Source organism: Cornus florida, unplaced genomic scaffold (genome assembly GCF_030987335.1).
Source record: "Cornus florida cultivar Cherokee Brave unplaced genomic scaffold, ASM3098733v1 CherokeeBrave_3.0.0_Hap2_Chr01, whole genome shotgun sequence".
In the NCBI taxonomy this organism is placed as follows: domain Eukaryota; kingdom Viridiplantae; phylum Streptophyta; class Magnoliopsida; order Cornales; family Cornaceae; genus Cornus; species Cornus florida.
In genome coordinates this window covers 86,254,714-86,266,802 of record NW_026775571.1, presented here as the reverse complement: position 1 = coordinate 86,266,802, position 12,089 = coordinate 86,254,714, and the positions used below count along the sequence as shown (strand labels likewise).

The 12,089-nt window shown below is 34.9% G+C and overlaps 1 protein-coding gene across 1 annotated transcript; it reads left to right on the top strand.

The window, feature by feature from the left end:
- The first annotated feature begins 4,572 nt into the window (after positions 1-4,572).
- On the top strand, positions 4,573-7,229 carry LOC132305260 (uncharacterized). Its single transcript, XM_059802953.1, has 2 exons — positions 4,573-5,728; positions 6,614-7,229. The coding sequence occupies exons 1-2, from the start codon at positions 5,075-5,077 to the stop codon at positions 6,989-6,991; spliced, it is 1,032 nt and encodes a 343-aa protein (XP_059658936.1). The 5' UTR covers positions 4,573-5,074; the 3' UTR covers positions 6,992-7,229.
- Positions 7,230-12,089: the final 4,860 nt, after the last annotated feature.

The following is a 12,089-nucleotide window of genomic DNA, read 5'->3' as shown; positions in this document are numbered from 1 at the left end:
CGAATTAGCGATGTATGGTTGTTGCATAAGTAATCTACAACTAATTTTGTATCTAGAAGTATCAGTTTTGACACATGCATATCACTCGTGGTCACAGTGTAACGGACTCGGGAATCGGTCGTTCACGGAGGTGTGTAATAATATTATATTCTTAAAAAAAAGTTATAAACCAACTCATACGTCAGCGACCCATGATAGTGATGGATATGAAGTTTAGGTTGTGCAATTTCCACTATTTTCAAAAGAATCACCTTTTTCACATTATGCATGCCACCAAATGCCATTTGACTATCTCTTGTAAAAGAAAATGATTCACAACTTATATTCCCCGTTAAAAACCATAGACAATTGTTATTTTCTAAAGCTTGGATGAATACAGTGTCAATTGTTTATTCAATGCATTAGATGAAAAGATGAGCTCTTTCTTCTTTACTTTTGAAAATGTATCTTGTTCAGAACTTAAAATTAGTGATTTTTTTTTTTTTTTAATAGAGAAATATAATTAATATGAATACATCACACACACTCCTTTATTGTGTCTAGCCCTAACAAATAACATGAATTTATCAAAGTTGATGACCAAATTTGATGTATAGCACTGACTAGGTGACATAATGACATTTATAAGAGTATAGTTTAAAACAACCATTTTTATTGCTGATAAAGGAGAGAAATTTGTCAAAGTTGGGGTAGCACATATATACATATAGATATGTATATATGGTGGGTGACCCATGAGCCTGATGCAAGCTGGGTAGCAGACCACCTTCTCACAGGTGGTCCAAGCCATAAAATCTCTAGGACCCTTCACCTCTTTACCAGAAGTGGTCCCACTATTAATAAGAGCGGCAAATTAATAATTCATAAATTCTCGGATCGTGTCATTGTAAGTTTGACTCATTCATTAAGTAAATGAAACGAATCCGAATATTATTAAGTTTTATTCGTGTATCCGAATATTATTAAGTTTTATTCGTGTAAATTTGTTTACACTATGTGTTCATGAATATAACTTCATCAAAATATTTACTATTAAACGAGTAATGTCAAGCCGAATTTGAGGTGAAGAGCCCAAATTCAAATGTAGAACGACTAAAACTTGACTTAACTCGATTCATTTTAACCTAATTTAATCAATTTGACTGTTTTGTTGGCTTGGACCACAGTTTTGGTGTGAACATTTCGTACCTAGTCATGCCACCCTAAATCACAGCAAATTAAATACTGGCGATGGCGGGCCCAAAAGTGATTAATGGCCAATCAAGAGTAGAAATAGCTTATGCTTTGAAAAGACAATTTTATCCTTGGTCTTTGTACCCTTAAAAAGAACAGGCTAGAGTCCAAAAACTAAGAACGACGAGTCAGGGCTTTGATGACCCCATGAAGTGTCCTCTCTGGTCAAACCACTTAGTCAAAGCAACTCTGCCCAGTGGGCCCCACCATGGCAGGTTAGAAAAGCGAAGATAAAGGTCCACGTGGCAATGTTTGGCCTCAAAAGTGGAAACTGAGATCTGTATTTTTCGAAAGGACAAAACTGTCCTCTTCTTAACAAGTTCAAGTTCATGGGCAACCTTGTAATTCGAGCAAATCTAGGGTTTTGTATGGTGTGAACTATTATATCACTTACCTGCCCCCAAGTTATTTAAAATAACACCATTCTCTCTTATGTGTTGAATAAATGCATTGACCTCCCATGGAGTTTTAACATTGATAACAAATTACTCCCTCCATGCATTAGGGATGGCAACAGGGCGGGTTTGGAGCTGGTTTGCCTAAACCCGTGCCCGTCCAGTTTATTTACTGACAACTCTAGACCCGCCCCGTCCTCGCAATAGGTTGAATTTTCATAATCTATCCCCGTCCCGTTGGAAAATGATTATACCCGTGCCTGCCCGTCCCGCCCCGTTTAGGATTTTTTATTTATTTTGATTTTTTTTTTTTGGAATGTTAAGCAATTTATAAATGTGTAACAGTTACATAAGTTTCAACCTGAGCTTGAAACAACAGACAAAAGGCACAAAAAGGACATTAAAAATGAAGGCCAAATGACCCAGTGCAAAGAAGTCAGTCCATGCCAATAGGGAGTTAGTGTTTAGGTTAACTTAAGTTATAAGACACGTATATACACATAAATATATATATAATTTTTTAAAAAAAGAAAAAATATATAAGGTCGGGTAGGAAGGGGCAGGGCAAGTGTTCACTAAAATTCATCCCCGCGACGGGTTTCAATTTTGTACTCGTACCTACCCCTACGGTATAAAAAGAGTTCCCATACTAGTGATTAACGGGACGGGGTGGTACAAATTGCCATCCCTACCCTCACCTCACTTATTGTACTGAAATAAGTTGAATACTTCAACCCATGTAAAATGACACACTTATGCAATTAATTGGTTATTTTCAATTGTATTTTTATTTTATTTTATTTTATTTTTGGTATTTTTCATTTTAATCAAAGAACTTTTTTAGACGTAGAACTCGTGAACTGATATTGACTCACGTTTCTTAAAGTTGGATCCTAAATTCAACTCATCTAATGATCATAGTAGATGTACACCTCTATCTAGTTCATATGTGTGTGGGTGTGTTTGGCTCCATGGTTTCTAAGATATTAGGTCAATAGCATTTTTTAAAATCAATTCATGTTCACGCGCATGGACCTACATAGGGTGAGGGGCACCCTCCCCCCCCCCCTCCAATTTTTTTGTTTCTTGTTTTAGTATTATACATTATTGACTTTTTTTCTTTTTGAATTATTTACCTATGAAATTTCAATATTTCCCCCCTGAAATTACGAAGAAAAAAAAATCCCCTATTGCCCCCTCACAAAATTTCATGGGTCGATCCCTGCATGTAACGCATGTTCATCTCTAGTTTGATTGAGGGATGAATTGTATAAGTAGATGCATGTATTTATATTTACCTACTATACATGTGTGTGTGTGTGTGTGTGTGTACATACGCAGGGTTTTGAATATGTACTGCAATCAAGGGTCGTGGTCTAATGGCTATTTTTTTTACCTCTTAAAGTAGATGGTGAAGGTTCAAGTCTCCAAATGAGCAAATTGAGTGTGTAAGTGATGTGTGCGCGTTTCTTGCCATGAACATTTCAAAAGTTAGTGTAATTACTAAAAATATATAGGAGAATAATATAATTATGCTAAACTTCAGATGATATGAATGAAATTGTTTTTCTTGAAAGTAACATTGGATGCCAAGGATAGTGAAGCTAATCAAATGATTAGGGTACTTGGTCATGTCACACTAGTCTTTTAATGTAGATATTGTTTCCTTGATCATGTTTGATGAGGTACATGATGTTGGACAGACCACCATACACAATTCTGCATCATCTCATGCATCCACCTAACACATGCCATATCTCTGCCAATGTTTCATTTACAATGAATTACCTATTGACTGAGTAGTAAAAACTTCTATTTCCTTTTGAAAATCTTTTTCTTCATAATACTACTATAACACACAAATAATACCCTAACTCTACCCTCTCTGTAGGGAGAGAGAACCACCTATGAGGTTTTTTTGAGTAGAAAATTTTCAATCCTAATTCAAATTTCATTTGAGCATAAGTCTAACTCGATCAACTTTAAAATAAATAAAAAAATTAGTTGATTCTCATCAAATTGGAAACCAGATCGATACAATTTGTCTTGACGTTTTACTGGGATTGAGGTCCGATCCATTTGCACCTTTACATATTGAAACTTTTAATTGTTTCCAGTTTTTATGTTGAAGGAGGGAAACTTGTGCATATCCTATGCATCAAAATTACATCGTTTGGTGTACATGTATGTAATTTTATGTTGAGACTGCATGCAGCGTGTGTTATTTAACGCAGTTTAAGTGGAATAATATTTGTACGCTATTTTATAAATAAATACTAAATTAAAAATAAAAAATAAATAAAAAAGTACTAAATATAGATAGATAGAGCATATTAAAAATCCAACAATACAAATGTGACAGTTTAATAATGTTTTTCAAACAAATTTAATGAATATTTAACAAATAAAAAATAAATAAAATGAAGAATAAACCGGTACAATAGAACACGAGTGCACATAATAATAGCTAGCTAGGAAAGTGAAGTGCTATCATTTCAGAGAATCTTAAACCTACATGAACCAACTAATGATTAGACTGCACGTTTAAGTAGTAGTAGCATTAGATTATGTAACGTGAAACTAAACAAAATTACTAATTGGAATGATTTCATTTTGCATGGAATGATGCGTATATGGAGGCTCCCAAAAAGTTTGTACTTTAAACCCACTGATTTTAATTAACTCTCCTAACATGGCCATAATTTGATAACTCTCATGATGATTGATTCCTGTATTGGGCACGTGTATGGTTCTGATAGTCACTTACTCTCTCTCACACAGACACACATTGTATGTGTATGTGTGTGTGAAATTTTTGGGTGGTGTTGATTTGTCAGTCTGAAGGGATTTGGTTGGCCTGTTCTTATAATGGTGTGCTTTCTACCACATATTAGCATCTCTCTCTCTCTCCCCCTAGTCTTTCTTTGTAGGGAGTGGTGGTTTGAATAAGTGTGTTAAGATTTCAACTTTGAACTCACAAGATTTTTGAAGATTTTAAGGGGATTCCAGCTAGATCAAAGTAAAGCTCAAAAAGGTAACAAATCTAAAAGAAAGAAAGTAGAAATGTGAGGAGAACGATGATGAAAACAAGCAACTTACCTTTGCCTCCTCCTCCCCCTCCTCCTCCTCCTAAATTTGCACACAAAAAACCTAGTAGCTAGTGTCCTAGCCCTGGTGTCATCATGTTTATAAACACCACTCATCAATATTTCACTAGACCAAATTATGTTCCTTACCTGAAGTACTACTAGTAAATTTAGTGATATATATTTGACTCACCCACAAAAAAAAAAAATTTTAAAAAAAAAAAAAATTAAGGTGAGAGAGAGATAAAGACACTTTGAGCCAATTTTCTATACCCTTCTCCTCTCCTCTTCTTTCTCTCTCTTTCTCTTTCTCTTTCTCTCTCTCTCTCTCTCTCTCTCTCTATATTGTTATGCTATTGCATGCACTTGGTGATGGCTAATCAAGGTGGTAGTAGTAGTGTGTTGAGGGACTACAGGAAAGGGAACTGGACATTACAGGAGACAATGGTTCTGATAGAGGCAAAGAAGATGGATGATGAAAGAAGAATGAAGAGAGTTGGGGAGAGTGAAGGGAGGGGGAAGCCAACAGAGCTAAGATGGAAATGGGTGGAAGATTATTGTTGGAGGAATGGGTGTTTGAGAAGCCAAAACCAGTGCAATGACAAGTGGGACAATCTGATGAGAGATTTCAAGAAAGTGAGAGATTTTGAGAGGAGGTTAGGTGAGAAAGGAGGAGAGGGAGGATCATCAGATCATGAGAAAGGAGGGGGGTCTTATTGGAATATGGAAAAGAATGAGAGGAAAGAGAGGAACTTGCCTTCCAATATGTTGCCTCAGATTTATGAGTCTTTGGTAGGAGTGGTGGAGAGGAAAGGAGGTGGTGGTCAGAGGGTGGTGGGTGGTGGTGGTGGTGGTCCTGGTGGATCTAGTACTGATGGTCAGCCTTCATTGCCTCCTTTATTGCAGCCTCCAATCTCAGCTCCAGTAGCAGTATTACCTCCTCCTCCTCCTCCACCACCACCACCTCCTCCTGCACAACAACTCTCTCTCCCATATTCTCAGCCATTCCCTTCAGTAGGTACTCTCTCTCTCTCTCTCTCTCTCATGCATTTTTGAACTTTTAGCACTATATTGGGGATCAAGAATTTGATCCCAATATTGTTTTCTTCATTGTATCAGATGATTATTTGCTGCTTCCATCATTCTTTTCTCTTTCTATCCTCTCTAAAAAGGAAGCAAGAGCTTTCAATTTTAATATTGCATTTTCAGTTTTATCTTTTTGCACTAAATCTGTTATTGTGTTTATTGGTGACATTGTTTTCAAATTAGCAAAATTGTTATGGGTATGATTGGAATTCCTATTTCCATTTTCTTAGTGCATTTTTCACAACATTCTTGATCAATGGGTTATATTGATGGCAATGCGTCTTTCTTCATAACCAGATATGGGTATCTTGTCAATTTTTTAGATATGAAAAATTATGGATAAGGGTTTTTGCTTTTTCTGATGTATATATAATTCAAGTTTCATTGAAAATAGCAATGTACCATATTGCACAGTGTGCCACTTAATTTCACAGTTTCACTAAAACTCTTTATTTTTTATACTTTATTATTATATTTTATTTTTGTTTGGGGTTAGAGGTAAGACTTGGCGCAACACCATCCCCAAACTCTACAATGAAAGGAGTTTAGGAAATAATAGAGAGTCCGACCAGTTTAACATGAGTGAAAGTTAATGTCATCGTGACATCACGTCATCCCCACTCGCATCAAATAGCCGAGTTAGTCCGTCACAGTTGGACTACATATTATTTTCCTATATTTTTTGTTTGGGATTTGGATGGGGGTGTCAAGTCTTCATTTGCATTTACTTTCCCACCTTCCCTTTCCCACTATTAATTTCAGTTAATATACATATTGATTGGTTTAATTCCATATATGTTCATGTGTTTGGAGATGTGTGATAGCTCAGATTCTGATACAAGTGAGTATTCAGACTCACCAGCAAAGAGAAGGAGAAGAGGAGGAGGAGGTGGTGGTGGAGGAGAGGGAACCAGTGGCACTGCAAGCGGCAGCACCTCAAATGACTTGGGCACTGCCATCTCCAAAAGTGCTTCCATCATTGCAGAAGCCATTCAGGCATGTGAGGAGAGAGAAGAAAGAAGGCACAGAGACCTATTAACTCTGCATGAGAGAAGACTACAGATTGAGGAGTCTAAGACTGAGATCAATAGAGAAGGCATTAATGGCCTTGTCGATGCCATTAACAAGCTTGCCAATTCAATCTTTGCCTTGGCTGCACCAAAAAATCAACCGACTGATCCAAAGTCATGATCCCATTTTATTGAAAATTAATAAGTGTTCATATAGAAGAGAGAGAGCTTAGTGTCATTTGCCTTGTACATGATCAATTAATGATCCCACTTTTTTTTAATTTATTTTTTATTCATTTTTATCATATATTAATCAAGACAGCAGTTTACTCTGTTTGTTGGGTTTGGGGATACATTTTTTGATTGATCATGTCTTGTAGGAACTTGGGAACAAAAGGGGGTAAACAATGGGTCTATATTGGTCCAATCATGGAATTCTTTGGCCCACAATTTAGACCTTTCCGTTGATGGGACCAACTCTAACTGGATCACGTAATCTAAACCATTCAATCCTGAGTTTTATATGGTGTTCTATTTGTATAAAATATAAAAATGGTAGATTTATCTTAAAGACACTAATTTTACATTAATAGATTTGAGTTGAATGATGTTTTTCAAACTCAATTATTTTGATTTAATTATCATTTTTAAAAAGTATTTTTCTTAAATTTCTCGTGAATGCGTATATATCATGTGTTTTTAAAACAGACATAAAGAGTTGTGATACTTGGGTTGATCGGGTTAGGCCGACCAAGACATAAAGCTTGTGAATCTCACCATGCACATGCTGTAAAAAGCTATGAAATTTGGGTTGATCAGGTTAGGCGGACCAAGACATAAAAGCTTGTGAGTCTCACCATACACCTGCAGTAAAAAGTTATGAAATTTGGATTGATCAGGTTAGGCGGACCAAGACATAAAAGCTTGTGAGTCTCACCATACACCTGCAGTAAAAAGCTATGATATTTGGGTTCATAGGGTTAGGCTGACTATAACATAAAGTTTGTGAGCCTCATCATGTGTGTGGTGTAACAGGTCGAGCACTTGTCATTTGATTTAAAAATTTTAACTTATTAGGTGGTGTTATTTTCTTCTATACCTGAATTTGGGACATCCTCATTGTAATTAGGCCATCTTATATACCTGAACACCACCGAGTGTCGGTGTTGGGACTAAACCTCGGCTGAGGGTTTTGCCATTTTAATTCAAAAAAATTACTTAGTTGTTAGCTAATGTTGTCCACCCGTTCTTATAAGCACAAGATTCTCCCAATTCAATCTGATATGGACAAGGCTCTTGTGATACATTTTCTTTACATAAATGAGGAACAGTGTATGTATGTGTATATATATAGTATGTGGTGGAAATGTGAGAAATACTGAAGCAAATACCAGAGCTTCTGAGTTCTGAATAGCATGTATTGGCATCCAAAAACGGCAGTGGAAGGCGACCGGTCAATGACCCTCTGAGGATGAGTACAATTACTAAACTGCCATTAAGTGTTGCTATTGGTGTCAGTCTTCCTTGTGAAGAAGCCCTTGTTTGATGAAAAAAAAGGGGGGTTAGTGTTTCTTTCCTTTTTCTTTGCTGGGCCACTAGAGTTATTATGGGCTAATTGAGCAGCTTTGGTGGAACTTTTCTGACAAACTAATGCACCAATTCTTGCTTACCCTTTTTCTTTATGGGCAGAGGAAAAGGGCCTGGATGTAGTAGTGGGTATTTCAGCTTTTTATTCCCTTTTATTTATAGCCAGTGGATCAACTTCAATTTTTGTTATCAAATTGTAACAAAGCTCTATACTATCATTCACCATTCGACTATTGGTTTAGTGGTATAAAGCCTCAAAATTTACATGTGTATAAATTATTTACCTAACTAAAACCACAAACACAAATAAATAATAATAAAATAACTCGATACTATTGAACACATTTCTCTCTCCGGACTTCCGACAAATTTTGGAGTGATAGGTTTCGACTCTCTACATTTACTAGTCTAACTTTTAACAATTCTTACTTTGTAAAAAATAAAAAATAATAAGAGAAAACATGATAAAAATAAAAAATAAAAAATAAAAAAAAAACAACAACGTCTCGTCCAAAAATTTTGTAAAGCCTCTTTTTCATTTGAGTTATAATTAGATAACACGTGAAATTTTTAGGTGGTTCGGGAACATTTGGTTTTGGTCAATCATAAACGTCATGGGGCACTACTCAGCGGCCTAATTGGTAGAGCGCCCCAACTCCCCAAATGAATTTTTATGTGTTCAAATCTCCCCCTCCCCCTAGTTTGTCAAGAAAAAAAAAAAAAATCACCAAATAGAACAGTTTTAAAGCTATATAAAGTATTTAAATGTATCCATTTAATGTAGTTTTTTGGTAATTATTTATTTTATTTTATTTTTTTGTCATCCTTCATCTCTAATTGGACAACTATATAAAGCTACAAAAATAGAGCAGGGACACGTTTGGGTAAATGAAATTGAATCTTACCTAGACATGGGACGAGAGAAGCTTAGGAGTAATAAATAACCCCTGCCTCCCTCCATTTATTTAACAAAATTATTGTAGTACTCTAATTATAATTTAATATTTCTGAAATTCCATTCTAAATGTGCGTTGCATTTCTAAGTCACCTCTCACTCTCTAATTTGAATTGTAATGTCCATTGCTTAATTCAATTTCTAAACTTATATCATTTTTGTAATTTTGCTAAATTCGTATTATTTGTTTAGTCTCCCAAGTAGATGTGAGGAAGTTGTGTAATCGACAAAAAAACGTTTTGAGAAATTTGAAATTGATGGTTGTTAAAACACTTTGAAATTGGGGAGACAGAGAGAGAATGCCAGCAAGAAGAGATATTTTGAGAGATACGAAGCAGAGAAAACCAAGTTTAGGCAATAGAGAGTGTGTTTCAACATTTGGTAGATATAGGCATTCAAAACTATGTATTTGAAAAATATTTTAAAATTTGTTCCTTTTTTAAACTATAATGGATTACATTTGTAAATTTTGAAATAACTTTAAAAAAAATACAACTTTGAGAGATCTGTACCTCATTTATTTTAAGAGTAATATATCAATATATATAATTATATATGGTGAAAAAAAGATTATTTTATTTATTTTGGTAGATTTACACAACATAGTAACATACTTAAAAAGTTAGTTTTAGAGTCTTCCACAATTGTGTAGAAAATTTTAAAATATTAGAGTTCTTATGAACTTATAAATTAAATAATATTTTAGAGGATTATAGAATTTTTGTAAGTATTATAAATATCTCAATAGTTAAATAAAAAGTTTTAGAAAGTATGTTTTAGTGGTTAATAATAACGTATCCTAATCATCGACCATGAAGGAGATGTATATAGAGAATGGAGGTCTCGTTTATAATCATCACGTTAAAATAAAAAACTTGATAGCGAGAGTGTGCTATATAGAAGCTGCACCTTAATCAAGGCAATATACTATGTCCGTTTGTTATTATTACGGCTGATCGAATCACTTTTGTTTAGAAATCGATATAAAGTATTATTATTTTAGGCGATTGAGTATTTTAGAATTCGATATAAAGTATTATTATTTTATGCGATTGAGTAAGTAAATATGAAGGTGATGAGATCCGACGGTGGGTTGTGTCGTGGTAGATAAAAAAGTCTTACCTTGTCATCTTATTAACTAATTATTAAGTAATACGGTTGTGTCTTTCACTTACATTCAAATTATACAGCATTCTTGTATTAATAAATAACATACAAAATAAAATTAATGAATTTTTAAAAATAAAATGTTCTGGAACCATTCCATTTGACTAGGCATCAAATTGGACTTTGATTCGTCAATTGATGTCCATTGGCTTTGACCAGTCGACTAGAAAAAGTTGACGCTTCAATTCATGGCTTGGTTGGAATTTGACCAACTCAGGCTTAGCTTGTTTTATGAAAAATATATATTTTTTCAAATGAATTATCCATTGTTCCCTTTATTCAACATAAATTTATATGATATATAAATGTTAAAAAAAAAAAAACAGTCTTTTTTTTAATTGTTAAACGGGCCTATTGGATAATTCATATGAATTCAGCTAAAGATCTAAATTTCAAAAATAAAATGAAATTTTTGAAAGTTTTTAAAATTTAATCATGATAAGAAAATAAAAGAAAGAAAAAATAAAAGAACAAAGAATGTCTTTAACTAAGAGGATAACAAAATTTTAAGAGGGTAAATTTCACGTTCTTCTCTTGAGGCTTGTCAAATCTCATATGGACCCCACAAACTTTTGTAATTTCATTTACCTCTTTTGAAGTTCCTTGCCTGGCCATTTTGCCCTTCTAATATTTAAAATGTGACCGCAAATATTTCATGGGTAAAACTAAGGATGGCAATGGGATGGGGCAGGGCGGGGCGGGGATCTCATTCCCCATCCCCATAATTGGTGAATTTTTTCACCCCCATCCTTGCTTAAATTTTCATCCCCACCCCATCTCCACCCCTACCCCCATAACCAGCTGAATGTTAAAGTTGTTCCCACATGTTATATATAAATATAAATATATATACACACACCCACACACACCCACACCCACACCCACTTACTTTAACATACATCTAAGGGTATTTTTGTAAACTTATACCATAAACAGGGTGAGGCATGGCGGGTTTGCCCTATCCTCGTCCCCACCCCACCCCCGGTCGGGTTTTCAAAAACTACCCCCGTCCCCATCACCATTTACATAAAAATGATGCCCAAATCCATCATAAACAGGGCGGGACAGAGCTCGCCTGGTTGGGAATTTTTGCCATCCCTAGGCAAAACGATAAAAAATAATCACTGAAAGAAAAGATAATTGAAATTATTAAAAGTAAATGGTCTATATAGAATATTAACAAACCCTAAAAATTGTAAGTAAACTTTAGGGCTAAAATCACAAAACCTCCATTTTGTTTCCAAAAACAATCAACTAACCCCTCAATTAACAAAACTATCATATATCCTCTTCAAGTTTTTTAGAATATATCATAGCACCCACCCAACAGGAGCAAATCCCTTCATTGCCACATGCATCACTTGTTAAATTTAATTGACCAAAATACCCTTATAATGATATAATTACCAAATTGACCTTCTCTACTGTATAAGTGTTTATTCACAGAACTCTCATCTTCTTCTCCATTGTCGCGTTGCTATAGAGGCTCCATGGATTCAGGCGAAGGAGAAGGCACGACGTGGTGACAAGGCAAACAGTGCTGGGTCTTGGGTTCTTTGACTGGTTTCCA